This window comes from Trachurus trachurus (genome assembly GCF_905171665.1).
Source record: "Trachurus trachurus genome assembly, chromosome: 3".
In the NCBI taxonomy this organism is placed as follows: Eukaryota; Metazoa; Chordata; class Actinopteri; order Carangiformes; family Carangidae; genus Trachurus; species Trachurus trachurus.
Window position 1 is genome coordinate 8,186,226 of NC_139893.1, and position 25,548 is coordinate 8,211,773.

A 25,548-nucleotide genomic window follows, 5' to 3' on the forward strand; every position below is an offset into this window, starting at 1 on the left:
CTCATCGACATGCTGCTGCGGCTGCCGAAGGTGGAGCTATGCTGCGTTCGAGACAGGTCGGAACTCGGATCTTTCGGCTCTCCTACTTGAAAAAAAGTGCAATCTAACTCCGGCGGACTCGGAGAAAAGAAATCGACCCAGACTTCCCCGCGAATCAGTTGTCTCGCGTCACACACAACAATCTGTGCACTTTGAATGCAAAGTTTGTCCCGGTCCGCCATGTTTTTGTTTATTCTGGCGTGGTGGTGCGTCTCCAAAGCTTTGAAGTCGGAACTCGGGAGTTTTCACATGTGAAATTTCGAGTTCCGAGTTGTCTCGAACGCACCACTCGTCCTCGGCGGTCTACTACTACTACTACTACGGTAAGCTAAGGTTAACTTACCTGTGGCGTTAACAGTACACAACTCACCTGGAAGAAAATATGTTTTAATAATAAAATATGATATAATATTGTTGCTGCTGCTTCTGTCCGCGTATTTGTTACTGGTTTAGTGTAGTGGAGCTAACTGCGCGGCGTCCTCATCCAACATGTCAGGTGTAAAAAATGTTATCAACCAACCAACCACAGTTCATCCAAACACCGTCACAGCTCGTTTACACTCGTTTGTCATCAAGGGCAACAACCTTATCGTTTAAAAGCCGTACTAAACTAAACACCTCCGTTAAACTATGTCTGTTAAAATCAGTGTTTGCATGTGTAACGCCTCTAATCTACAACCACATGCTGCTGCTGCTGCTGCACAGGCTCCATGCTACTAGCTCTCCTATTGTTAGCAAGGTAGATCAGCTGATCTGAATCACAACATTGCTTTTATGTCAGAATAGGTCGATAACGTAACATGGGAATAGACGTTTGATTCAATGAAATGATCCAATGTTGTGCTGTTACCAGCTTCTAGCTTTCTGGCTAGCAGCTAGGTAGCTATTGCCATAATATTAGAGGGCCCTTGTTAAAACAAATAAATAAATAAAGCCTCCTCCTTAAGTTAAATAAGGATGAAATGACCCCCTTGGATGGGCTAAGTCTAAGACAACATCACATTTATGTTGTGATTTATTATTATAGTGAAAATAAAGTTGTGGCAAAGTTGATGTTGATTCCTGTTCTGCAGGTATGTTCCTCAATCTGACTGCAATCATGCACCATCACTCAGTATTTTTTATTATTTCTGCCTCTTTACAGACTGTGTAATTCTTTGCCACAGTTGAACATTTGCATTGCCTTCACCAGTGCCATGTGCAAACTTGTTGAATGCCTGAACATATCTTTTTTTTGTTTTGTCAGGATCACACATCACCACCTGAGCTCTAATTTTCAATACATCCTGTTGCCAGGAAACACCCGAATACCTTTTTAACCATGTAGCTCGCTTTGGTGCCTGGTGCTGGCAGTATTGTTCATACAAAATGCCAAAATGTTCAACCAATCCATAGACTCTTGTTACTGTGGTGGTGATGCAGCACATGAACCACAGATATGTGTTTGTTTGAGGGGTTTTCAGCCGGCTGGAAATGTTGAACTTTGTCTTCTTGTTTCAGGTTGGAAACCTCATATGCTAAATAAGTTAAAAATCAGCTTTATTACATAGTTGCACTGCCAGTTGGTACAAATGATTGGCAGTTTTTCCAGGTAATAGCATTGAAACCATCAAAAATACATTTGAAATCAGTAATCACCTGTTGCTTGCAGTTCATAACTCCATCACCATATTTCTCAAAACGGTATTTCAAACCCAGCTTTTCTTCACTGGCTGAAACACTTCATAACTTTGCTCTTATTGTCTACCTAGATCAGTATATGGACCATGATTTCCCACATGTTACTGCGCTCCAACCCATTGCTACGCAAAGCCAATCTGGCTGTGTGGAGAGCATGGAGATCGTGGAAGTTAAACCTGCACACTTCTACAGACGGTGCATCTCCTGGTCCTGGTTCCTGGGAATCTGAAGAACTGTCTTCAGTTTCAGCTGAGAGGCCTCCTCACACACCCGTCATGCTCAAAGAGGTGCTTCATTATTTAGACCTCCAACCTGGACAGGTGAGTTTGCGTCTTTTAATGTTTGTGCTTTGTTCCTTGATGTCCTGTGAAAAAGTTGATGCCTAAAAATGTTGTTTTTAGATATGTCATTCATGCATTGAGCTCAAAAGAGTGACATATGAAATTAAAGAGACCCAGAGAAGTTTGCTTTTGGTTATAAAAGAGTCTCAGATTAACGTGGATGAATCTACATTACACTTGTTTATGGGTCCATTTTCGATTCATATATCGTTTTGTCTTTAGTTATTTTGATATTATTATTTAGTGGTCGACTCGCCCAGCATTTCCTAGTTTCGGTTTCCCGGACGCTGCCCGGCGGGTCATGGGAATAACGCCACCGGATCGTTAGTTGGCATCGTTTATGGTCGGAACTACGACGGTATCTGATTCTTGTCAAGTGCTTTTGCTTTCGTCCTTCTTAAGTCTAAGAATTTCACCATGCACACGGAGGCTCATGGGAAAACACTTTATGAAAAGTCCTTGTAGTCACTTTTAAAATAAAATTAATTGGTAATTTTACCTCCTTTTATTACCATTATCGACCTTATCGACCCCTGACATATTTTCACATCAAATAGGCCTAGTTCTTATAATATATCCAGACAGCACATCTGATATATGACCAAAATGAATCTCCAATACTGTCCACGCTGATATTTGCAAGTGATTAGGTCGTATTTGTATTTTCAGGCATCGTTATCCAGTCTGCCTCGGTTGCTATGGTAATGGCATAGGCGTGCAAACTCATACTGCGAGGTGTTTCTTATACGCTGTCCCTCTGATGTGTGTCAGAGCGTTGGAAACACCTATGAGTGTTACGCATTTCCCATCTAAAAAAGTGCAGAAAAGTTCAACACCTCACTTACTGCAGTTCATAAATTTCACAAAGGTGAGATTATTGCAGGTTTGTTTCGAAACAAATATGTTTTTGGTTTTGAATTGGAACAAAAAGAAAAACAGTGTTAAGAACTTGTTTTCCAAATTTGTGCATTACAACACCTCGGTGGTGCTGAACTGCAACAACCTGTGAGAAATTACCCTTTCACTGACACTTGAGATGTTTGTTGCTAAGGTAAAAAAAAAATCTCTTCACACTATATAACGACTTGTTATAAAGACACACATGAATCGGACAGAGTGCCAGTATCTTGGCTTTCACTTAATGTATGTACTACCAGGACAGATGGGCATGAGTCAAAAGCCTTCTGGTGTGGCAAGCAGCATCGGAGGGGAAGTGATGCCCCCCCCTTTCCCTCTTCCCCCCCTTCCCCCCTCCCTATATAATGCACGGTCAAGGCAGGAGGGGGCCACGGGTCAACAACTTAGTCAGGATTTGCGCCACTGTAAGGCTGTTGGCAGGACACAGGGTGCTGCGTCGCTCCTGCCTGAACTTTAGCACCTCTAAACTCCTCCACTGCCCGCCCATTTGCCAACTGTCCCAAGACAGCTTGCCAATCAGCTTCTATTAAAAAACAGTTTGATAGATTTTGTTTTCTTTTTTTTTTTTTTCTTTCTTTTTTTTTTTTCGCTACAGTACATGCTGTAGACCTCACTTAGTGTGACGTGCTGTGGAAAACGTGACATGGTTACATTCAGTCGTGTCTTAAATGTTGCTTCGCTGCAGATGTCTCTTCGTTTATTTATATATTTATGTGATGACACACGTGTAGTTTTGCAGTTTCACCGGTTGTGTTATAACACGGCAACATTACAGACACATGAAAGTGCTTACACATAATGCGGCACGTTCATATTGCTGATTTATGGCTCTGTAAGGACAACCATATGTTCTTCCAGTCTCATATCATAGACACATCTATACCATTAAAGCTTTTGGTGGTGAAGTAATGGTGCCACTAGCAGATCAGCTGCTCCCTATCTTTAATATAAATCACAAAGGGCAGTAAAATTAAAAATATGAATGGCTATTGTAAAATAATAACCGATTTGTAATTGTTCTTGTCAGCTGAAGCAGAGTGTGTATGAATGGAGTACTTAAGCAATGATGAGTGTAAGAGCAAATACTGCAGTTAAACCAAAGTGTGTAAATGGAGCTTTTCTGTGCCCTGCTGCCTCCCACACAGGACATCTGGCTGCAAGTGTGTATGCAGGTAGCTAATTTGCACTGGTAGCCCACACCATCTTTCCACAGTTTTACAATTGGCCATCATGCTTGTTGGATCTGGCTTCACATTCTGTCATATTTCTACACTGAAAACATACATTCACCTGACAGAGGAGGATGCAGCTCACCACTAACTGATATAAAGGTCCAATGCAATGGTTAGCCTATCTTCTTTTTTATTTTTTCATACATACTTTAGAAACTGGTAATACCGTTCAGCTGGCCCACCAATTGGGCCCAGACTGAAATATGAAAACGACTGTCGGATGGATTGCCATTAAATTTTTCGCAGACATTCATGTTCCCCTCTGGACGAATCCTAATGTCTTTAGTGATGCCCTGACTTTTTATCCAGCACCACCAGCAGTTTAAAGTTTCTGCTTATTCTAGTATCAAATATCTCAACATCTACTAAACTGAATGGCACAAAAGTTTGTACAGACGCTTTTACTGCCTATACCTGCAGTTTTGAGTGAAATGTCCAAACAGTATATTGAATATACTATAGCCATTGAATTTGGTACGCTTCAGATTAGTTTTCACTGGTGACATTTTAGTCTTAAAGGGATAGTTCAACATTTTGGCAAATTGGCCCATTGCCATAATCCCTATAGTTTTAGCAGTAGGTTCGTTACCTTTAATTGTCGGTGCAAGCTATTTTTAGAACGGCAGAGCAGAGCCGCAAGCTGCTCAGAGCTACACTACGGAGGTTAATGGGATTTCTTGGTTTCCCTCATCAAACTCATCAAATACACAATCCAACAACTCCAAAACGCTCTGGTGGACAAGTTGTGAACTGCACATTCACCACACTATGAGATAATAACAGAACGTGACGAGACAGAGTTGTTTTAGAGGTAAATTTGGGCAAAACCACTGATGGCGTGTTCCCATCGGGGGCAGTTTTTCGGCAAGCAGTCTCTGCATTTGCCTCGAAAACAACTCCGTCTCGTAATGTTATGTTATTATCTCATAGCGTGGTGAATGTGCAGGTCACAACTTGTCCACCAGAGCGTTTTGGAGTTGTTGGATTGTGTATTTGATGAGTTTGATGAGGGAACCCAAGAAATCCCATTAGCCTCCGTAGCGTAGCTCTGAGCAGCTCACGGCTCTGCTCCACCGTTCTAAAAAATAGCTTGCACCGACAATTAAAGGTAACGAACCTACTGCTATGACTATAGGGATTATGGCAATGGGCCAATTTGCCAAAATGTTGAACTATCCCTTTAAGTTAGCTGGACTTGTTGGCACACACTGTCCATGCCACTCTGTAACAGCCTGACTCTTCTCTGTAAGTCTAAAGGTTTGGTTGTTTTAACAGAAATCACCCTCTCCCTGTTATTACTGCTCAAATAGCGTCACTAGCTGTCTACCGGTATATTGCTTTCCACTGCAGCAGCAAATCATACATAAGCTGAATGCTTCTAAATACTGTTCATTTTGTAGCTTAGGCTCAAGAGGAGAAGCCAAAACGTCAGAGCGCATTGTGATATTTCTTTAGTGAACAATGGGAGGAACAGTAAGATGGTTGAACGTTGACCCACATGCTAATCCTCAAATTTACTAATCCCTTCTGATAGCAACATGAAATATATTACATCCACCTTAATATCCAAACTGTCCACTGTAAACATCCAGCATGGCTTACTTGAATGTGTAGTGGTACAAGGTTAATATTCAGCTGCAAAAGAGATACAAGCTGTTGTAAACTGTGGTTTTTTTCTTTACAGAATTTATTACTTGAATTGTTCAGATAGAGATATTTGCAACCGTGAGTTGTGGGGAGTGACTCTGTGGTTTTATCTAGGGAGGTCAGTGAGAGCTGGAGGGACTCAACTACATCACCAAGACAATGAGCTGAAAGCTGCACAGAGCTGCACAGTGTGTGGTGTTGATGCTCAGTGGAACTGGCAGAACCTACAACATTTGTAAGCTGCAGCAAAGCACTCAGCTCAGATTGAATGTTAAAAAATACATTGTGATTTTTAACCAAACAAAAAAAAAACATCCCTGCTACATTTTTCTCTTCTTTTTTCTTTGAATAATGCTTTCATGTGAAACCTCCTCTTTAACCCAGTAATGCTTGTGGTTCAGTGAAACAGTTGTGCTGAAAAGACGGAGCACGAGGAGTCCTCCACTGGCGCAGACTGCTTGCGTAGGGGACCTCCTCTAGAACAGATTAATGAGCCATCAGCTGAGAGTCCAGGGGAGAAACCCTGTGCTGCTTTAGGAGAAACGAGCTGCCTACTCTTACATTTCAGTCTCAACACACTCCCCCTTGTGGAATTAATAAGGCCATAAGTGTGAAACCGACTTTTTTGGATCAATACCTGAGTCTTTTAACACTCAACCAATGTTTGAGCAGGTTTAGACGGATAACAAATATCGTTTGGACCATTAGGCTACATATTAAAACTTGTATTTTTCTTTTCTCAGTCAGTGCATAAAGATAGGCTATATCTTTGTCACATGCAAAAGAAGATTCATGATTCTTAATTAGTTAAAGAGATAGACTTCAGATATGATGTTGAAGTTAAGTTATGTTTTTTTTTTTAATTATTATTAATTTGCTTACACAGTATAATTAGATTTTGATCAGTCATAGAAATTCCCACATACGCAAATAGATATACGACAGTGCCTCTTAAAAGCTGATTCATGTGACTCTTTCTTCTGCAAATCCAAGGGCAAAAAAACAGCATAACAGCATTAAAGTGTAAACTATTCCCAAGACTTCCAAAGCTCTGTAATTTTAAGTTTAAGGTCATCATGAAAGTAACAGAAACATTAGTGCCAGCTCATGTAGAAAGCAGATGGTCGCCAATGTGGAGCTTTCACACCATAAATAGCAAGAACCAGGCTAGACTCATGATGACAATTGAAAATCTAGCACACAAAAAAATCTAGCAAAAACAGGCAACCCACAAATCACAGGTGCTGTATCTTGTTAAGGCCCCGAAACCACAGCAGACTAAGTTGAGTGCTGCATTTTTCACTTCCCCGGTTATTTGGGTTATTTTGTTGGCTGTAATTTGGACACATGAGGAGGGACTCTGTTCTATGGATAGATGACCACAACACACTCCACCAGCTGCTACGTCTCAATACGTTGTTTTGTTTTTTGTTTTTTTTTGCATTTTTAGATGCAAGATAAAACAGAGTAGGAGAGGTAGTGTGAGGTAGCCTCATGTGAAGGACTTAATCAGTGGAGAGCACGGTAGTTTTTTGTGGAATATATCGTTTTATGGAGATCGTAGTGCACAAAACTACTTAGGAATGTAATATGCAGACAGTCAGCAATATTAAATTTCAATATGTGTGATGTCTTCTCTTCCTTTGGTCTTTGTGGGCTACAGCTTTTGAAATTGTATTGTATTCTTACTGCAGACACAAGGCTCATCTACGAGAGTTTGTCTGTGTCTCCTTACCTAGTATATTCCCGGCTGCAGCCAGGTGAAGCGCTGTGGTGAATACAAGCAAAGGGGTAACATGAGCTTGTCTCTTCAAATTAGTTAAAAGCCTTGTAGTTGCTGTTTGGGACATGCAGCTCAAGTCAAGAAATGGCTTTAGGAGTAAATATGAAGCGCAGGAAACCACTGCAGTTGCATCCTGAGGAACTTTATAACACTGTTAAAACAAGCAAAACATTTGTTTTCTGTTTTGATTTTAGTCTTGCGGTAAACATACATTTCTTTTTTTATAATTCAGGATTTTGTTTTAAGCTTTTATTTATTATTTTCAGTTTCTCTAATCCAGTTAAGAGTTAGTAAGTATTAAAATGTGATTTGTGATTGTAGAAGTTTTCTTTAAAATTACTTTTTTTTTTATTGTAAACTCATCTGTAAGACACGACGCACAGAATAAACATTATCTTCATTATCAGTGAACAAGCCACCAACTGTTCTCGCTACTAAATTTTCCACAACAACTTCTTCTTGAGTCTTGCCAATGTTTTTTTCTTTTTTTTCTTTTTTTTTCTTTACACTCCTTTTTTGGGAGCACTGAGTAGTGAAAGAGGAGGCTGGTAAATAATTGATCCTTGTAATTAAACACTCCAGCCAGGGATGCTGGGGCTGATTGACGGCCAGATATTAGGCCCTTGTCTCGTAAGGTTGCAAGTTTAGTCTGAGGTTATCAGTGGCCAGAAGAGTCTTTCTCCCTCCCTGCCTCATTACTTTCATGAGTAGGACATTTCATAGTGGAGCGGTGGGTGGGGGTGTGGTGTGAAGACAGTCTGGGACTTCATTAGCCAAATGGGGTGCCTCAGTCTACAGAGCGCCAAATTGTTCAGCCTTGCTGAGCAGACAACCCCTTTGTGGGTGCTTCACCACACTGTCCTGTAGAGTTGTTTCAGCCCTTTCATCTTACACATTCTTCAGCTTCAGGTGCACTTGAACAACAATTTTAAACAAATAAAGCGAGCTTACCTGGGCAGACGGTGTCCATCATAGTTTAGCTAAAGTAAAACTCCCCCCTTCCTCCTCCTCCTCCTCCTTCATCCCCAGAACTATATTTGCCCACCATTCAGTTTTGCCACATTGCTTACGAAGCTGTTTCCTACATCTTACAGAACAGTATATTGTCCAATAAAGCATAAATGTTCCTCTAAAAGTAAATCATTTCTCAAATGTTGCACTTAATTAATGTTTGATTGAATTTGCTGTAATAATATTGACCGTGCGTATGTGCGTGCGTGTGCAACTGAGTGAGACAGGGATAGACAGAGAGGGAGAAAAAGCTCTTTACAACTGATGCATCCACATAACATCAAATAAAAGTGCATTGCACAGGGGGTAAACTGGGGAGTGTGCTGGTACAACATCAATTACTGCGCGTTTTATTTGCATGTAGATTTAGTAACAATTATTGAAATCGTATAACTCTGTGCTCACATGCATCCAATATTGCTAGACGTAGTAAAAATAAACTGGAACCTATCCTCGATGCCGAATTGATACTGTTACAGCAGGTTTTATTGCAATATTTACATTTGTTCTTGGTGTGTGAGTGGGTATGCTAATCAGATACAGCTGGATTGAGATGACTCATTCCTGCAACACATCCTCAATTGATGTTTGCGTGAGGTCCAACTGAATTATCTCGGTGGTGTTTCTTTCAAATATGCTCAGGATAATTATATAACAAAACATTTATCATTTAGGCCAATTACTATTTATCACTGTTATGCTTTAGACATCATTGAGATTTACTGACTTGATTTAATTTATTCATATTTCTCTGATTGACTCTGGCTTTTATTAAATGGATCCACATCTTGTCTTACCATGCGAGTATGAAAATGAGAGAAAAAAGCAAAAAAAAAACTTTATTTTCATCAGATTCATGCATGTGATTTATCATAAATGCCCAGATATGTTAGTGTTCTTTTTTGTGGAAAAAGAAAAAGAGAGTAAAACAATCATATTGCAATGAACAAGGTGAATATTTTTTTTTTACTCTTGTCTCTAACTGAGGTTGATGCTTTGGCATTAACTGGGGTATTTTTATACCTTGCTGCAGTAAATGGTTTGTCATGTCAGACATGCTTCCTCTCTTGCATAAAATGGTGTCTTAACAGCCATGTCATTTTGCTGCATCACTACTTTCTATTGTGAAGACCATGCAGACACATTTACAAGTGTTACCATCAGGTTGTCATATTGTAAACATTAAGATGTGCAGTGACGCTATAGGAGGAAAAATACTATTAAACCGAGGCTGTGGCCAGTTTAAACTGAAGGTAGTTTAAAACAGGTGAGAGTATATGCTCCTTTACTGATCTTCCTCAGCTTCTGCTCCTGCATTTAAATGATCTTTTATTAAACTGCTGTTGGACCTTTTCTGATAAAAGTCGGTTGCACTGACCTTATCTGTGTAACCAACATTGTCTATATTCCCGGTAGCATCCAGATGAAGTTCTGTGGTTCTCAGTTGGGGAGCTCCCACTCCTTGCCTCCTCTGTTTCCTGACTAATTTGGCAGGGAAGAGCGTGTCCGCTTGACACTACATGACACTACTGACCTAAGCAAGTAACAGAAGTTTCTTCACTTCCCGCTTATTGTTCCTACACCATGACTACCTCCACAGTTTAACCAGCGTGACCCTGCTAGGGCTTGTTGGTTTTATATAAACTCCCTCAGCATGTTCAAACACCTTGCTTAAGATGAATCTCGTAAATATCTTAGATCTTGAAAACAGTCATGTAACTTGAAGGACCATTGCATCAATTGTCACCAGGAGATCTTTGAGCTGCGCTTTATTCTCCTACCAGTTCAGTACACCACCCGTAAGCTTAATACCTCAAAGGCCAGATGTGCTTTGGCTCACGTAACACAATTCGCCTCTTGCCTTAAAGGGATAGTTCAACATTTTGGCATATTCGCATAGGAGTAGGTTCGTTACCTTTAATTATCGGTGCATGTTGTTTTGAGATCCGCGGGGCAGAGACGTGAGCTGCTCAGTGAACACAATGGAGGTGAACGGTACAGGTCCTCTGTCCCTCATCAAACTCATCAAATACACAATCCAACAACTCCAAAACGCTCTGGTGCTATGAAAAAATCATGTATAATTATGTAACATTGCGACACATGAAGCAAACACTCGGAGCTACTTGCGCTTTTGAAATCACCCCGCCCAGCAGCCGTGTCGGGAATGTAGTTCCGGCTGCTTTTTCCTCAGAAACAACTCCATCTCGTAATGTTACATGATTTTTTCATAGCGTGGTGAATGTGCAGGTCACGACTTGTCCACGATAGCGTTTTGGAGTTGTTGGATTGTGTATTTGATGAGTTTGATGAGGGACAGGGGACTTGTACCATTCACCTCCATTGTGTTCACTGAGCAGCTCACGTCTCTGCCCCACGGATCTCAAAACAACATGTACCGATAATTAAAGGTGATGAACCTACTGCTATGACTATAGGGATTATGGCAATAGGCGAATTTGCCAAAATGTTGAACTATCCTTTTAAAGGGGAACTATGCAAGTCTGGTCACTTTTCTGCTGTTTTGCTAACCCTCCTCTTGGCCATGTGCATTTGTTTTCAACAAAGCTGGCATGAAATTAATCCATGGATCACGTTATACAATTTGTGTTGTCTTATCTGTCATAACGGGTTACACGGCGCGTTTGCGGTGCTTATCTTGCAAGGCTGATTTTCGGCCAAAAGACGCTACGTGGAAGGCAGAAAGCCTCCATTCTCTCCAGTCATTTATTTAACCATCACGATTACCCCAAAGATGTTTAATTAAGGTAAAAATGTAGCATATAAGTTGGAAATCCTGCATAGTTCCTCTTTAAGGAAATATTATGCATTGATAGCAGTGCCAGATGAAGCAAATGTCACCATCACTGTGTTAGTGACTTGGTTCTGACACTCCTCACACCAACTTGCATAACCCCCATGCACCAGGCTGGAGCTGGCTGATGGTCATTTGGTGGTACCTCAAGGTGTGATCTTTGGTCATTTGCACCTTTGCAAACTACAGACTTAGTTCCAGCACCTTAAGCTACTGTAAGGGTTGGCTGGTTGGTTTGTTGGTCGGGTGGGCTATGAGACAATTGACATTTGTCAAGGATCGAACATTGACAGTGTGTTAGCCTGGTTGCAGCTCTTTGAATTGTTGCCCACATCTCTAATTTGTAGGCGTGGATGACTCCCTAACAGAGTCAGTAACACAGCCACATAAAAATACCCACAAAAACAACACAAATCAACATTTGTTTCAATCCACAAGACATTTGTTATCTGTTCCCAGCAACCACAGCTTCTGTGTTGACTGAAAGTGACATCAATCACTTTAGGGCAAAATAATTCTCCCTCATAAACAGAAAAACTGCTAACATGATCACAGTGCTGCAATGGATAATGAAGTGAAACAAAATGGCAATTCTGTCTGACTGATAGGCTAATACTGTGACGAGGGCCACCCATTAACACCGAGGCAATCAATAAGGAAAATAGAAAGCAATACGAGGTGCACTGGGAAACCTGCAGTGAATATCTGCTGCACTGACAGTAGTTCCAGGTACAGTGCATTAAGAAAAAGCCTTGGCGGACCGATGGTAGTGCCAGTTGCGGAAAGGCCCAGGGCAGCTTAATCAAAAAATCAGCACATCATGCTGCACCACAACACTTCCCTCTGAGCCGACCCCCTCCCCCATGACATCTCCAATACCCCCGCCCCGTCCCCTAGTTCCTTTTATTTTACATTGTATTGTGTCAACCCAGTCGTCAAACTACCGGAAGCATCTTCTTAAACGCCTCTAGATGTCTTTTCCCTATTACCATGCCTTCCACCACTAGGCCTTCATTTAGGTTGACTCCTCTTTGCACTCCCTAATGGACTTGGCCTTGTTCTTCTTTTGTCTTCCTTTAGTACCATGAAATTCACCTTCAGGAGAGAAAGCCATCTTTCCTGATGCTTCTTTACATTTTGTGAATATAGTTAGATGATGCCGCCCCCTCTTTTCAGTTTCACGTCTTGTTTTCTCTTGGGCTTTATATAGTTTGTATTGTTTCCTTGTCGCTCTGTATTGACTGTAATGTCACACTTAAGAGAAATCTTTGAGAGCAGGCACCAATGAAGCACGTAATCATATTGAATAGATCCACCGCATCATATTTGACCTTATTTCCTGTTTCCTGTTAAAACAAAGTAATAGCCTTTTGGCATTTCTCTCCCAGTCTGTGGTGTTTCCTATCCTCTGGAAGTTAGCAGCCTATATTTTGTATTTTAACAACTATGATTCACACAAGCTTGAGAAAATAACTGCATATGAGGTCAGATTACCAAACTGAAAACAAGAGCTTTCCATTTTCATTCAAGACGGTCCTCTTAAGAAAAAAGAAGGCAGCATTGGAAGTTCACGCTGCTTTGAACAGCCCTATGTAGGGAGGAGCGGCAATTTATAGCATTCTTTCAGCAATCGGGACCAGGATTTGCATTTTTCTCTGCCACCCAAACTCATGGTTGGTTTCTTTTAACTCTGAAGGTTGATCTTGTCTTAACTTATGGAAAATATTGCCTGTTCTTCACCGTCTTTCATCCAGTCGTCCGGACATGTTTTTAAGACATGCACAATAACTCTGCATGGAATAATAGATGAGTTATCCGGAAAATAACATTTAATTACTGTTATTCAAATAATCAAATCTGTCATTGAAAAAACCCCTGAACCTATAATCATGGGAATATTTTTTTTCATTTCAAACATGTAAGTCCTGGACACAAGACGTCTGTACTTCCCTGTGAACAGTTAATTTTCAGTCTGTGCGCAGTCGGTGTGGGATTCATGTCTCCACGTCACACTAGGTCTCACTCGAATACTGAACCACGATTGGCTTCCAAACCAGTTGTGATGTCACAAAATTGTGCTTGTACGTGCACATGATGATAAAGTCGGATTTAAGGTGAGCACAGAGAAGAAACCCCTCCCCCTCCTTCAACATCTGTTGAATGTGAAATTAACCTTCTCGTGTCAAACCCTGCACAGTGAAGGTCAAACATCCAAGTATGTTACAATAAGCAGAACAGTTTTTAGCAGATGGGGAAATGAATGTTGCAGCAGGAATTTAACTAAGAGAGTAAAATTATAATTACTGAGCTTTTTCCTTTCTTTTTCTCCTTTTTTCTTTTTTTACACAAAATGTCAAACAATCCAGAAATGACTTCCTCTTGGATGTTTATATACCAGCTCAGTTATGACTATTCGGATTTGACTGGACTAATCAAAGTAATGAGGAGGATTTCACACACAGCAACTCTCCTCTCCCTATTTTCAACCCCAATCTAACCTGCTAGACTGTGGGAAACATTAATTTGATTATCATGAACGGCTGTCTCCCACAGCTACAGAGCACAGAAGTGAGGCTCTAGTCTCTGCCAATGTAAGGATGCACATCCAGGAGCCACTATGCTGTATGAGTATTCAGATGTGTCTTTATTATGGATTAAATAGTTTACATTTTTTAATTATTGTTTGGCATTAAATCCTTTGTTAGTTAACAGTCGAAGCCTGACATGCTAATAGAATAACAGTGAATCCCAGTGTGATATGTTTCGCTGGATTTGATTTATCAGAGTATTATAATACACATTAACATTTAACACTCGACAGATATAATGAAATGCATACAATTATATTTAGGATATCTTGATACCTTGCACTAGCTGTAAAGTCGTTTTTTTTAACAGTCACTGGACCTCGGTTGTAATGCTGCAGTCTTTACCCTGCACATTTTTACTCATGATGTTACTCACTATAATTTGGTCGTTACGGTCTGCATTCATTTTTATGCGAAAATGAATCTTTCCAGCAGAGAAAATGTAGCTCAGTAAATCTCCAACCTGCAAGACAAAAACAGACAGTTTGGCTGGGGGGGTGGGGGTGGAGAGTGATGACTCATGCACACAGTAGAGGTCCCTCCCTTTCCATTTCTTTCAGTGTCCAATCAGTTCTTCCCCAGCTGTCACTCATTGCCTCCAAATCAGATCCCCACAATGCTTTACTTTCCCCTATAAATCACTTTATTTGGAAAAGGTTTAGAAAGCACCAGGTGAATAAAAGGCCGTTTACATTATTTTAATACACAGATTAATGATTGAGACTGTGATTGCCTCACAGTGCAGACGATAATCCCCTGCATGCATGATGTTTTGGTCATGCAGTCGCCCCAATTTCAAAGTAAAACATGTGAACAAATTTTCAAATATTTCATACTAGACATTAAAGCCTCCACTTTTAGTACATTGAGCAACAAAACAGCAGCTAAATCAACTTATTTTTTTAAAATCCAGTTACTTCTAGATTACTTTTTCAAGAATGCAAGCTGCCTATAAAATACGTAGAAAGACTAATCGTTGTCTTGGATTGCCCACGTACAGTAAATATTGAGTTATTGGCTTATAGTTTCAGAGAAGACACAAGCGCCTGCTATCCCCGTTCCTCCAGGGATCTTCTCAGCACCATCGTGGTGTAAGAGCCAGTCTCAGGACTCCTCGGAGTGGGTGGATGCTTGACATGGACTTTATGAGCTTTATGTAGAGGAGGACAGGGACCGGGGTTTTCCTCTTTGCAGTCAAGACTTTTATTGAAAAACATAACAAATGCAGCCAGAGAACAAAGGCAGAGCTATTCTGAAGGAAATGTGAGGACTTTATGTTTGTTGAGATTATACATTTACACTTTTACATGAAGCTTCATAAATCGGCATCTTAAGATCAGTCCAAAAACTGAGCTACACATCATGTAACAGGAGGTTCTCAGGAGAGACGGGTGTTTTTACTGCTACCGGTATATCCTCATGTCCTCCTACATGCTACAGGGAGTGTAAAAACATATATTTCTTGTCATCATTTGAAGCCATAATAGTTGGATGTTTGTTGGTTAAGTTTTGTTGCTATTTGTCTCTGAGGTTTCTCAGTATTTGTGTTGTTGTCTTGTGTGAAGCTCGTTCCTGCAAAATGACGTATTACGCCTACAGGAAAAACAATTTATCACCAGTTTAACTAACCCGAAGGAACAATGTGGAGTTTCCTGTGATAGCCCCGCAACCTCAGTGGCTTTACCAGGATCAGCACCTTGGACAGCGATCATTGCACATTTACAGTACATACGAAATGTGGAAAATGATCCACCTGAGCTGAAAGCTGCATCATCTTATCAATAGGCTTCTTGAGCCTTAACCAGAGAGGATGATATTATTATTTCAGATTTAGTTAAAATTTCACTTTTCCATAGACTGGGTGATCACCCAGACACATAATGTCACGTAAACCCGGCTCTGCTCATTTAAAAAAATTAGTGCTCATTAGTGATGAGTATAGGTTAAGTTTTGCAGCCACTCAAGTATGTAGCTTCCTCCCTGAGAGCCGGCTTTGCTTTCATACCATTAAATACATCTATTTCATATTTGCAGGATGTTTGAAGGAGTAGATTTTGTATTTTATTTTTTTTTTCATTTTTTTGCCTTTTGTTTCATGCATCCACTGCTGCCAGCTGCTCAATTTAAATTCAGTTTAAGGCGGTTTCAGCTCCTGGTTATTTTTCCTCCTCCCAGGGACCGGCAAATCTGCCGCATAATCATGTAGTGCAATCATACTCAGGTAGAACATTCATGATTATTACAGTAAATAAAGAGACAATGTGTTAGTGTTTGTTGGAGTTAAGCTGGCGGGGGTGCGTGGCCGGCCCATGAATTTGCATTTTAGTGCCGTCCGAAGTTAGTGGAAGAGTGGGATTGTGGGATCTTCACTCCTGTGTTGTTTCTTTCTTTTACCACATATGATCTTACAGGTTCAAACTCAGACTTGTGTTCTCTCAGACGTCGTCATCATCAGACCTCCAGCTACACTTTTCCTCTCCCTCAGCACCACCTTTATCCTGCACTGTTAGAATCGTGTTTAGGTAGAAAACAACAGACTGAGTGGAGGTGATCTCCATCCGTTACCTCTGTCCCCCTGAGCGTTGTTGTGTAGCAGACATATTTCACGTCGTCGGTGCAACCCTTTTTAAACCTAAACAATAGTTTACTTGTGCCTTTTTTTATTTACACTGGTGACTAACTCGTTTCCTCGCAGACACAGTTAGTAAGCTGAATCCGTCGTGAACTTAACATGCACCCTAAGTAATTTATGCCGCTATGGGGTCCTTCAGTCAAAACACAACGTTTGATGACGTCGTGAGGTAGCGTGGGATCATGGGAGTCGGTATCTTCACCACCGCTGCCGTCAGCATCTCCTGCTTTAGATTCCTTCAGTGTCAGTCGCTCCGGAGGTTTTTTTTTTTACTAGGAGCTGAATTATCTGCAGAGGTCTCATCCTCTCCAAAAACTAACAGACCGGGGGATTGTAAATGGAGAAAACACTGAATAAAGCAGTTTCACATTAAAAGTTAGTGTTTCACCGCTGCTGTACAGTGGACCTGGGACATCGGGGGAAGAGCTGGAAACTGGAAGCTGTTTACATTTCGATTGTTCCACTGATAACTTATGATCCGGTGCGTTCTGGAGGTTTTTACAGGCAAATTCTCCACAGAGGCGTCATCCTCTCCATAACGAATGTACCAGGGGGTTAAAACCAATAGAAACACTGAATAAAACAGTTTCATGTCAAAAAAAATCTGTGATTCACAAGCAAACGCTTCTTCTTGGGGAACTCCGGACGTCTCCGAGGGGCTGCGACGCCTTTATTCTCTCTTCACTTAACATCTAGACGTGACGTCCAATGAGAAAAATCTTCGTTCGGTTAAAATAACATACTTTAAAGTGACGACAGGGTAAAAAGTGCATCTTAAACATGTGGCTCAATTAGTGTGATTGAAGTCTTCTGGCAGGCCACCATGATATAGGAGATATGATGTCATTGACAGGCAAACAAATGAAACAAGAGTTACAAGCGTTTCAAAATTGCTGGAAACCTTTTGTGCACAACTCAAACTAATCTATAACATGGGTGTAGTTCTTTTTAGACATTGCAGGAGGAACTTATCCACTTATTCATGCCTGTGTGTTTCATAACAGCCAAGATTGTGCCTGAAATTTGCTATATATGGTGTGAGGAGGACACACACACACACACACACACCATGACAAACAGGCTATCCAGCTTCCTGAAATTGTTTAGATAGTTATCCAGTATGTCCTCTGCCTGCATGGCGCTACACTGAGAACTTACTACACACACATCTGTAGACCCATAGCTGGTTTTATGTTGCAGCCAATCACCAAAAAAGGGATGTCTCTAGAAAAAAAGGCACAGGCGACTAGTCAGTGTCTAGTCAGTGTGGCCTTGACAACAATTTTACCAACAAAGAAAGTCCAGCTGAAGTGAATGTTTTCGTGCATCCAATCTCTTAACACTGGGTATTAGTCAGTGTTGATTTTTTTTTTTTTTTGCACTATATACACTGTGTCTCTGTGGATGTGGCTGAGCAGTAAATGATGCACATTTACCCTCCTCTGTTAGTCTCTGACTCTTCCGCCGCTCTCTTGCCCAGTCACTTTTTCCTCAGGGGAAGATGCTCGATTTGCAGTTGCAGCTTGCCATCGCTTCCTTTTACGAAATCATGCCCGCAGTGTTCTGTGATTGACTGACTCAGATTAGCACTTTTTTTTTTTAATAGAAAAAAAACTGAACTGAAATGGTTAAAGCACTGATGGTTTTCAAGGTGATTTTTTTTATTAGTTCAAACTGTGGCCTTTTCATTCATAGCTGAATACCAAAAAAAAAGAAAGGGAAAAAAAATTGGCAGGACAAAAGAAGCAATTTGAAAACATCCCTTTGGGTCTGTTTATATTCTCGTGAACATGAATTTGTTGAATGAATCATCAATTACAATTCTAGTTAAGTGTGAACTTCTAAGAAACATGTGTGAACAGGCCGGTCAGATTATACAGTAGGACTGTATGTAGCAGCATCGTGATTCGTGCCCCGATTACATTTTGTTTGATCTCCGGTAGTGTTAAGTTAACCTTTTGTCAGCCTTGTTAAACCTGCGTGCACATGTTACCAGGTGTGTGAGCACTTCCCAGCAAAACAAACAGCGCGACTCGCGTGCAGCGCCGGCAACAGTACGCTGACTGGCAATGATGAACAACATACACAAACATAGTGATGATCTTTTCTCTCTAATCTCTTTAAAAGCACAATAGCGTCAAATGTTATGTGTTTGGGGGACGACTAGTCTGGTTTTGGGTGATTTTTATTTCCTCAACAAGGAGGAAGTGAGACTAAAATCAGGTTTTAATAACTTTTGATCAGATAATTCTTTGCTTCTTCCTGAAAAGGAAGTTTTTTTAGAGTCACAATGTCAGAAAAGATGCAACAAGTGTGATAAATGATATTCATACCTCACGTGTAGCTCATGTGACTCATAGGTTGGTTGGACTTTTTAGTTTCATGGGCTTTATGAGTTTACAAACCCTTCAAATCCTAAAGCCAATTCTGACGGTGAAAAGAATCTTTCCCCTAATTGTTTGAACATTCATCAGTGGGGATAAGTAAACGTGATTTTAATCTGGAAGGTACCTAGATCAGACATACTTTCGATGGGTGTTTTCGTGGGGCAAACAACGCTGTTGTTGCGCGTGTGGACGTGTCTCGTCCTACCTAGCTCAAATACCTCCTCGGGTGCCTTTTTTTATTCAAACTCACGCCAAAAAGAGTGCAAACACCGCTGAATAGACGAGGAATGAAAGTATTTGTCGTAACTCTGCAGCATTCCTTCGACAAAAGGGAGATTAGCTCGACATACAGAGACGCATTTGGAAGGAACCCTCTGGCGAAGAGTTTTGTCAACATGTTAGTGCTCCTGTATTACTCGTTCACTCACTCACACAGGTTAGTATGTTTAGTGCCACATGCGTCTCAGACGACGCTGATCACCGTCAACATAATCTCTTGACAGAGTAATTGCGGGGAAGCTTTCATGCCTTTTGAGTTCGTCTGCTCTCACTGACCATCTGTTTCGTGCAAACCCCACCTCCGCCTTCCTTCCACCTGCAAGAAGACCGATGCACACACCTATTAACAATAGTTTAAATAGAGGAGGAAACTTATTTTTAAACCCTTTTTAAAAGCGTAAAGTTGGGATTCATTTGCAGAGGTAAGCTGTAAGAGAAACAGATGAGGCTGCGATGAGGTGGTTGAGGTCGTGTTTAAAAAATAAACGTGTTTTAAAATAATAATAATCTTGACGTAATTTGAGCACAGCAGCCGTTTTAAGTGTGAGATTTATATGCACAGTTGGGTCCAGGTACTATGTACACACTCCACCACTTTCTGCAGTGGATAAAAAACAAACAAACATGTGAGTCCTCATAATCACAACGTCCGGCTTACGTCTTATTCATGCCGTAAAGAAAAAAAAAAAAAAAAACTGCCAAACTCGTGTGCACTTGTATCTCGCCTTGAACTTTGTGTGACAGAGAAAGAAATGCAAACCGGTTACCTCCACTCTTCCCATGGCAACGGACGCGACAAGAAAAGCGATCCTGTACCTGTGTATCTGTCTCCCTAATGGTCTGTGTGTTAGTGTAACAAGATCTGTAAAAACTCCCCTCAATGACATTTTAGATCCCCCACTGTAACTGACCTGGGCTGGGGAGTCACAAGTGGGATTTAGGTGAGTACTCAGACTTCTCTCAGGTTCCTGTTCCCCTTTTCCTAATAAATTCAACCATAAGAAGACGTGAGATGAGCCCCCCCCCCCCCTTTTTTTTCTCTCCATATGGCTAGGATATTATTTACCGTTAAATGAGCTTGCAAAATCTCATTAATGCAAAAACAATCCTTTTCCTCCCCACATCATATATGTCTGTGAAGTCTCTCTCTGAACGGATGCTCTGACCTTAACTTTTTTTTGTTTTTTTGGGACGTAGCACACCAAATAAGAGTTTATAATGTATTTACCTTTTCCTTTTGGGAAGAAAAGCTCTCATCAAGAATGCTGTGGGGTGACTGTGTCCTGCATTATAGCACCTTGCAGCTTCACTGTTGGACTGCACCACTTGGACCACTCCTAACTCTCCTATTCCCTCTGCTGGGAAAGGCAGATATTACACACTCTGGATTAGAGAGTACTAAAAAAACACACACACACACACACACACACACACATAGAGCCACAGTAATTACTTTTCTTTTAAGTTCATCTCTGCATTTAGTGAGCTGACATGACCCACAATGTTGTGTTGTGTGCTGGCTTAATTCCAGTCTGCTGCTTTTCTCTGGGAAAGGCCTGGTGTAGGTGAGAGACTCGCTGACACCCCTCTGTATGAAATATCAATGTGAATGACTCACTCCCCAAGTTTGGTGTCAATCATCATCGCAAATGCCAAACCCATTATCACAAAATCTTTTCAAGAAGTTGTTTTGTCCATCTGGTGGCAAAAGTAGCAGGCTTTTTGAGAGAAAGAGAGAGGGAGAGAGAGAGGGAGAGGGAGAGAAAGAGAGAGGGAAGATTTTCACAGCAGCATTCAAAGGCTTTGAAGAAGCCTGTTTTCCCTCAGGGTGAAGGAACTAGATTTTCAATTTACCTTATAAATGACCTTGTAAACACAAACACCCATTCTCAATTTTGGGTTGCATGCACTTAATTTTTTAGCTTAGTTTATCTGCTGTGTGTGTGTGCATGTGTGTGTGTGTCTCTCTGTGTGTGCATGTGTGTAAGTAAAGAGGGGAGGAACTTGTTTTAAACCTCATAAAGATGGATAGTGACTGTGCTCAGTGCAGCAGTGATACAAATGTGAATAAATATACAATATTTATATTTCTAACAACCACCTCTAAGAATATTGAGCATCTGCTTGCAGCCTGTTCTGTCATTTGCACCAGAGCAATAAATAGGCTTTTTTTTTTCTTTTTCTTTTTTTTTACCTTTTGTTCTTTTGGCCAAAGCTTCCTCAGGATGTGACAAAAAAGATTGTTGTGACAAGTGTCGCACACTCCTCCAGTTAGAGGACCAGTTGTCTCCTGGTTTGCTTGTGTCGACTGTTTCGATAAAAGCCAGCCTACTTTGTTGTTTGTGTTTCTGTTTTCGTTTTCCTTTTTTTGTATTGAATAGCACAACAGGCAAGTTCATTATGCGTGTGACTCATCCCACTAGCCCACACCCCCTCCCCATCTGCTGCTGTGCGCTGGAAAGGAGAGGGAACCGCCATTGATCACTTCTTCCCTCACACATGCACGCACACACCCCACCTTCAACGTCACTATCGATCGACAGGTTTAATGTTTTTGTGGGGAATAGCTGGCATTTCCTTTTGTGTCATTTTACATCTGTTCCCTACCATTTGCTGACATTATAATAAATCACTGAGCAGAAATGTAAAAAATGAAAAAAGAAAAAAAAAAGAAAGAATAAGAAAAAGTAAAGCATGATCCAGCCAGTTATTCAAACAATCTCAGACTGTTCTGTCATTGCAGGGCTGGATTTTTATTTTTTTTTATTTTGAAGCAGTGGTAGTCAGGAAATACAGAAGGTATATAAGGAAATGTGCCTGGACAAGAGATGTTTTCTGCATTGCAAGTCTTGTGCCATGGATACAGCTGAGTTAACAGCTACATGACTAACAGCAAAGATGCTGCAGAGTTGTTGGCAGGTATTGGACATTTGCTTGATAAAAGATTCCCACTCCCTGCCCCTCATGACAACATTCATAAATTGTGTTTCACAGTTAAATGCTCGCACACTGTAACGCTGACATGCACATATGAGAATATCCTGAAGTAGATACTAACGCGTATTTAAACATTTTTGACTTGAATAAGATTTTAAACCTGATTACTGATGCGTGCGTCTTCTTCAAGGCAAATGAAAAGTTACTGACGGAGATATATTCAGTGGCATTGTTGCTTTTGTTTGGGGGTAAATTAATGAAATGTTTTGCACCGGAGCAATTAAAGGTTTATAATAGTCACAGTTTTCTCTGTCAGGACTTCTTTCTTTTAAGCCAAATGCAGAACAACCATGTGAATCAATGTTATTTGTCTAAAGGGAATTTCTTTCCTATAGATTTGTTGTTTTTATCTTTCTGTCCTAACACCTCTCTTATGGCTGCCTTACATTGTAGTTTTTAATTACTAGTACCACTCTTACTACAGTATCCTGATGTCTGTTTGTGTTATATTTCTAGATAACTGGATGGTTTCTAAAATGTAAAATAAAGTGATTAGATGCGTTTTCATACGATGCTTGTCAAATACTTTTGGTTAACAGTGTTATTGAAGACCTTCTTAGGTGTATAAATAGTACCGGTGTCAAGTGAGCTGACTGTTTAGAGCATGAATCCTCAATTGAATTGATCATGAGATGAGACTCGTTCAGATCTGTAGATTAAGCCCAGCGGGCGGAATCGATTGATCAGTCACATAATTATCACTTTGACGTAATTAATTGGGACAAGTTTTATTGGTCGGAAAAGTTGAGACTAAAAACCTCAATCCAGGTTCAACCGGTTATAGAAGGATGGAGGGAAATAGAGACGGGAAATATTCACTTGTTAACGCCTTGAAACTGTTTGATCACACAGCTAATCGTGTGAGATACTTACTTTGTTATATATTTGTTAAAGACTTTGTTATACTGCTGCTGCTTATCCGTGCAGGGCCGTGGGGGAGCTGGAGCGAGGTTCACTGAAGGGGAGAATAAATATGTTTTAGTTACTGTGGCACTTCCAAAATAAATCACAGGAAATAACTGACATTGGCCAGAACTTGCGAGACATCATAGGTAATTTAAGGCTTCATTGTTTATCTTGTGTCAGTGGGATTTTTCCCAGATGAAATTGCTGCCACATTAAAATTTTAACATGTCACAGTCTCTTAAAAATTTTAAGGGCAGAACAAAATAACACAGAAGAACTCGCAGAGGGTCTTTAACTTTAACACTTTTTTTTCAGTGAAGCAGATTCAGCAGATTGCAATGTGAGGTGGAAATCAATTTTATTATCACACCAGATAATGAATTATGTATCTACTTATTGCTTTAGCTTCGAAGCAATTGACAAGGCAGGAAAATGTAAATAAAACTCGAGAGAAAACTGAAAACATGCAACATTTATACTTGGATTATGAGATTTACACTTAAAACTTTTGTATCAGTTCAACATATGATGATGAAATCAACCTAAAACTTAGAAAACTCCTCAGTTTAAAACTATAGTTTCAGCCTTTTCAGGTTAAAAATGACACATGTAACGCTGTGAATGAAACATAAAGAACGTGATGATGATGATGAATCATGTTTAGTTCTGCTCTGTTGTGAGATAAACGTGTTGTTTTCTTGCTTTCTCGCATGTAGGTGGTCCTGGACATGACATTTGGAGGTGGTGGTCACACCAAAGCGATTCTGAACACGGTCCCTGAAGTTACAGTCCTGGCCTTGGACCGAGATCCCACGGCGTTTTCTCTGGCCGAGCAGTTAGCCAAGGAACACTCGTAAGTGCTTTATTGAAAAAGATCAGCTGAAGCAAAACACAAGTTAAAGCTAGAAGCCATCCAGACAAATGTTTATTCTATATCATGGTCAATGTTTTCGCCGCAAGTTTTTTTTTTTTTTACTGCCACAGTTGACAGCCTCAAACTGTTGCAGCAGTGTGTTTGGTTTGTGGTCATTATTTCTGAAAACATACTGAAGGTGCGATGTAGTATTGCACTTTCTCCCTGTGTTTCTCTCACTCCTTTTGCCTGAGCCCGATCAAATGCTGCTCGCCAAGATACAGCCCCTGAGTTTCTCCGTCCAATCAAATCCATTCCTCCTTCTTAACTTAAAGCTTTTCTCTCTCTCCCCCCCACGCAAAGCTGGTGGGCTCCGCATGTCATTTGTCAGAGTAAGGGCCCACGCCTGCAGTGTGAGGGAGATGCTGCCTCCCACGGAGGATCTATAAGATATGAGGAGGGGGTGGGAGTGGAGAGAAAAGCCCAGAAAAGTTAAGAGAAAGAGAGAGAGAGAGGCAGACAGAGAGAGAGAGAAGGAAATGAAAACATGAGCGTGAGAGAACAGGGAGACACGAGGACACAATGCCAGGGTGAGAGGGAGTATGTGTGTGCATGAGCAAAAGGCGCAGGAGGATGAAAATGAGATGTTCCTAAGACCATGGCGTGGGAAGGAATCCTTTTACGTAGATTCTGGGGAAACCTCTCTCAAGGGAATCTGCCAGAGAAATGTGCCTGTGAGCAGGGAATGACAATTAAGGGAGAGAGAGAATGAGAACACTGTATTCTGTCAGCAGCAATATACCCCTGCTGTAAACTCTTCCACGCCTACTCGTGATGCAAGTTGAGAGAAGCTAGAGAAATCTAGCAATTAACCAATATTATTGGAAGCCTGAGTAAAAGACCCCGGCTTCCTACGCAGTGCATCCACACAACAGGGTTAGAGGATTTTCTCTCCTCGCTGTACTCCCATGTCTGGAGGAAAGTACAACCTCAGAGCAAACTGTTGAGCTTCGGTGTGAATCTCGGTACAATTTCTGTTCAGTTTTTTTTGCGTGTCCCTTTTTTTATTTAAAATGATTAGCTAATGAAAATAACCCTGAATGATATTCACCCGTGTTTTCAATGGGATTTGTCTGCCGGCGTGTTGAGTCTTTGCTGTTGTCGGCTTCTTCTTCTTTCTTTTTTTTACCATTCTTGTTGTTGCTATGACTTCCCAGCACTTGAAGCACTGCAGCAGTTGTGCCCACAATAAACGTTTATAAATCTGAAAAGGCAGCAAGCGTCACTGAAAAGCCAATACAGGCAAACATTGGATTTACATGTGTGCATATGGGGCTCACACACACACACACACTCACACACAGTAATACAATATGAGATTTCATCAGCATCTGAGACATTGAGTTAAGATTTACCTCCATAAATTTGTTCTATTTATTT

The 25,548-nt window shown here is 40.8% G+C and overlaps 1 protein-coding gene across 2 annotated transcripts in view; it reads left to right on the forward strand.

Annotated features, from left to right (window-relative positions):
• Positions 1-326: 326 nt before the first annotated feature.
• Positions 327-25,548, forward strand: part of mettl15 (methyltransferase 15, mitochondrial 12S rRNA N4-cytidine) — a 45,108-nt gene continuing 19,886 nt past the window's right edge. The window contains exons 1-3 of one of the 2 annotated variants that reach the window (XM_083993147.1): positions 327-362; positions 1,791-2,039; positions 23,972-24,108. In XM_083993147.1, the coding sequence (XP_083849273.1) occupies positions 1,806-2,039; positions 23,972-24,108 (371 nt within the window). In that variant the 5' untranslated portion in view covers positions 327-362; positions 1,791-1,805. The remainder of the gene's footprint in view (positions 363-1,790; positions 2,040-23,971; positions 24,109-25,548) is intronic. The other variant, XM_083993148.1, reaches the window with a different exon arrangement.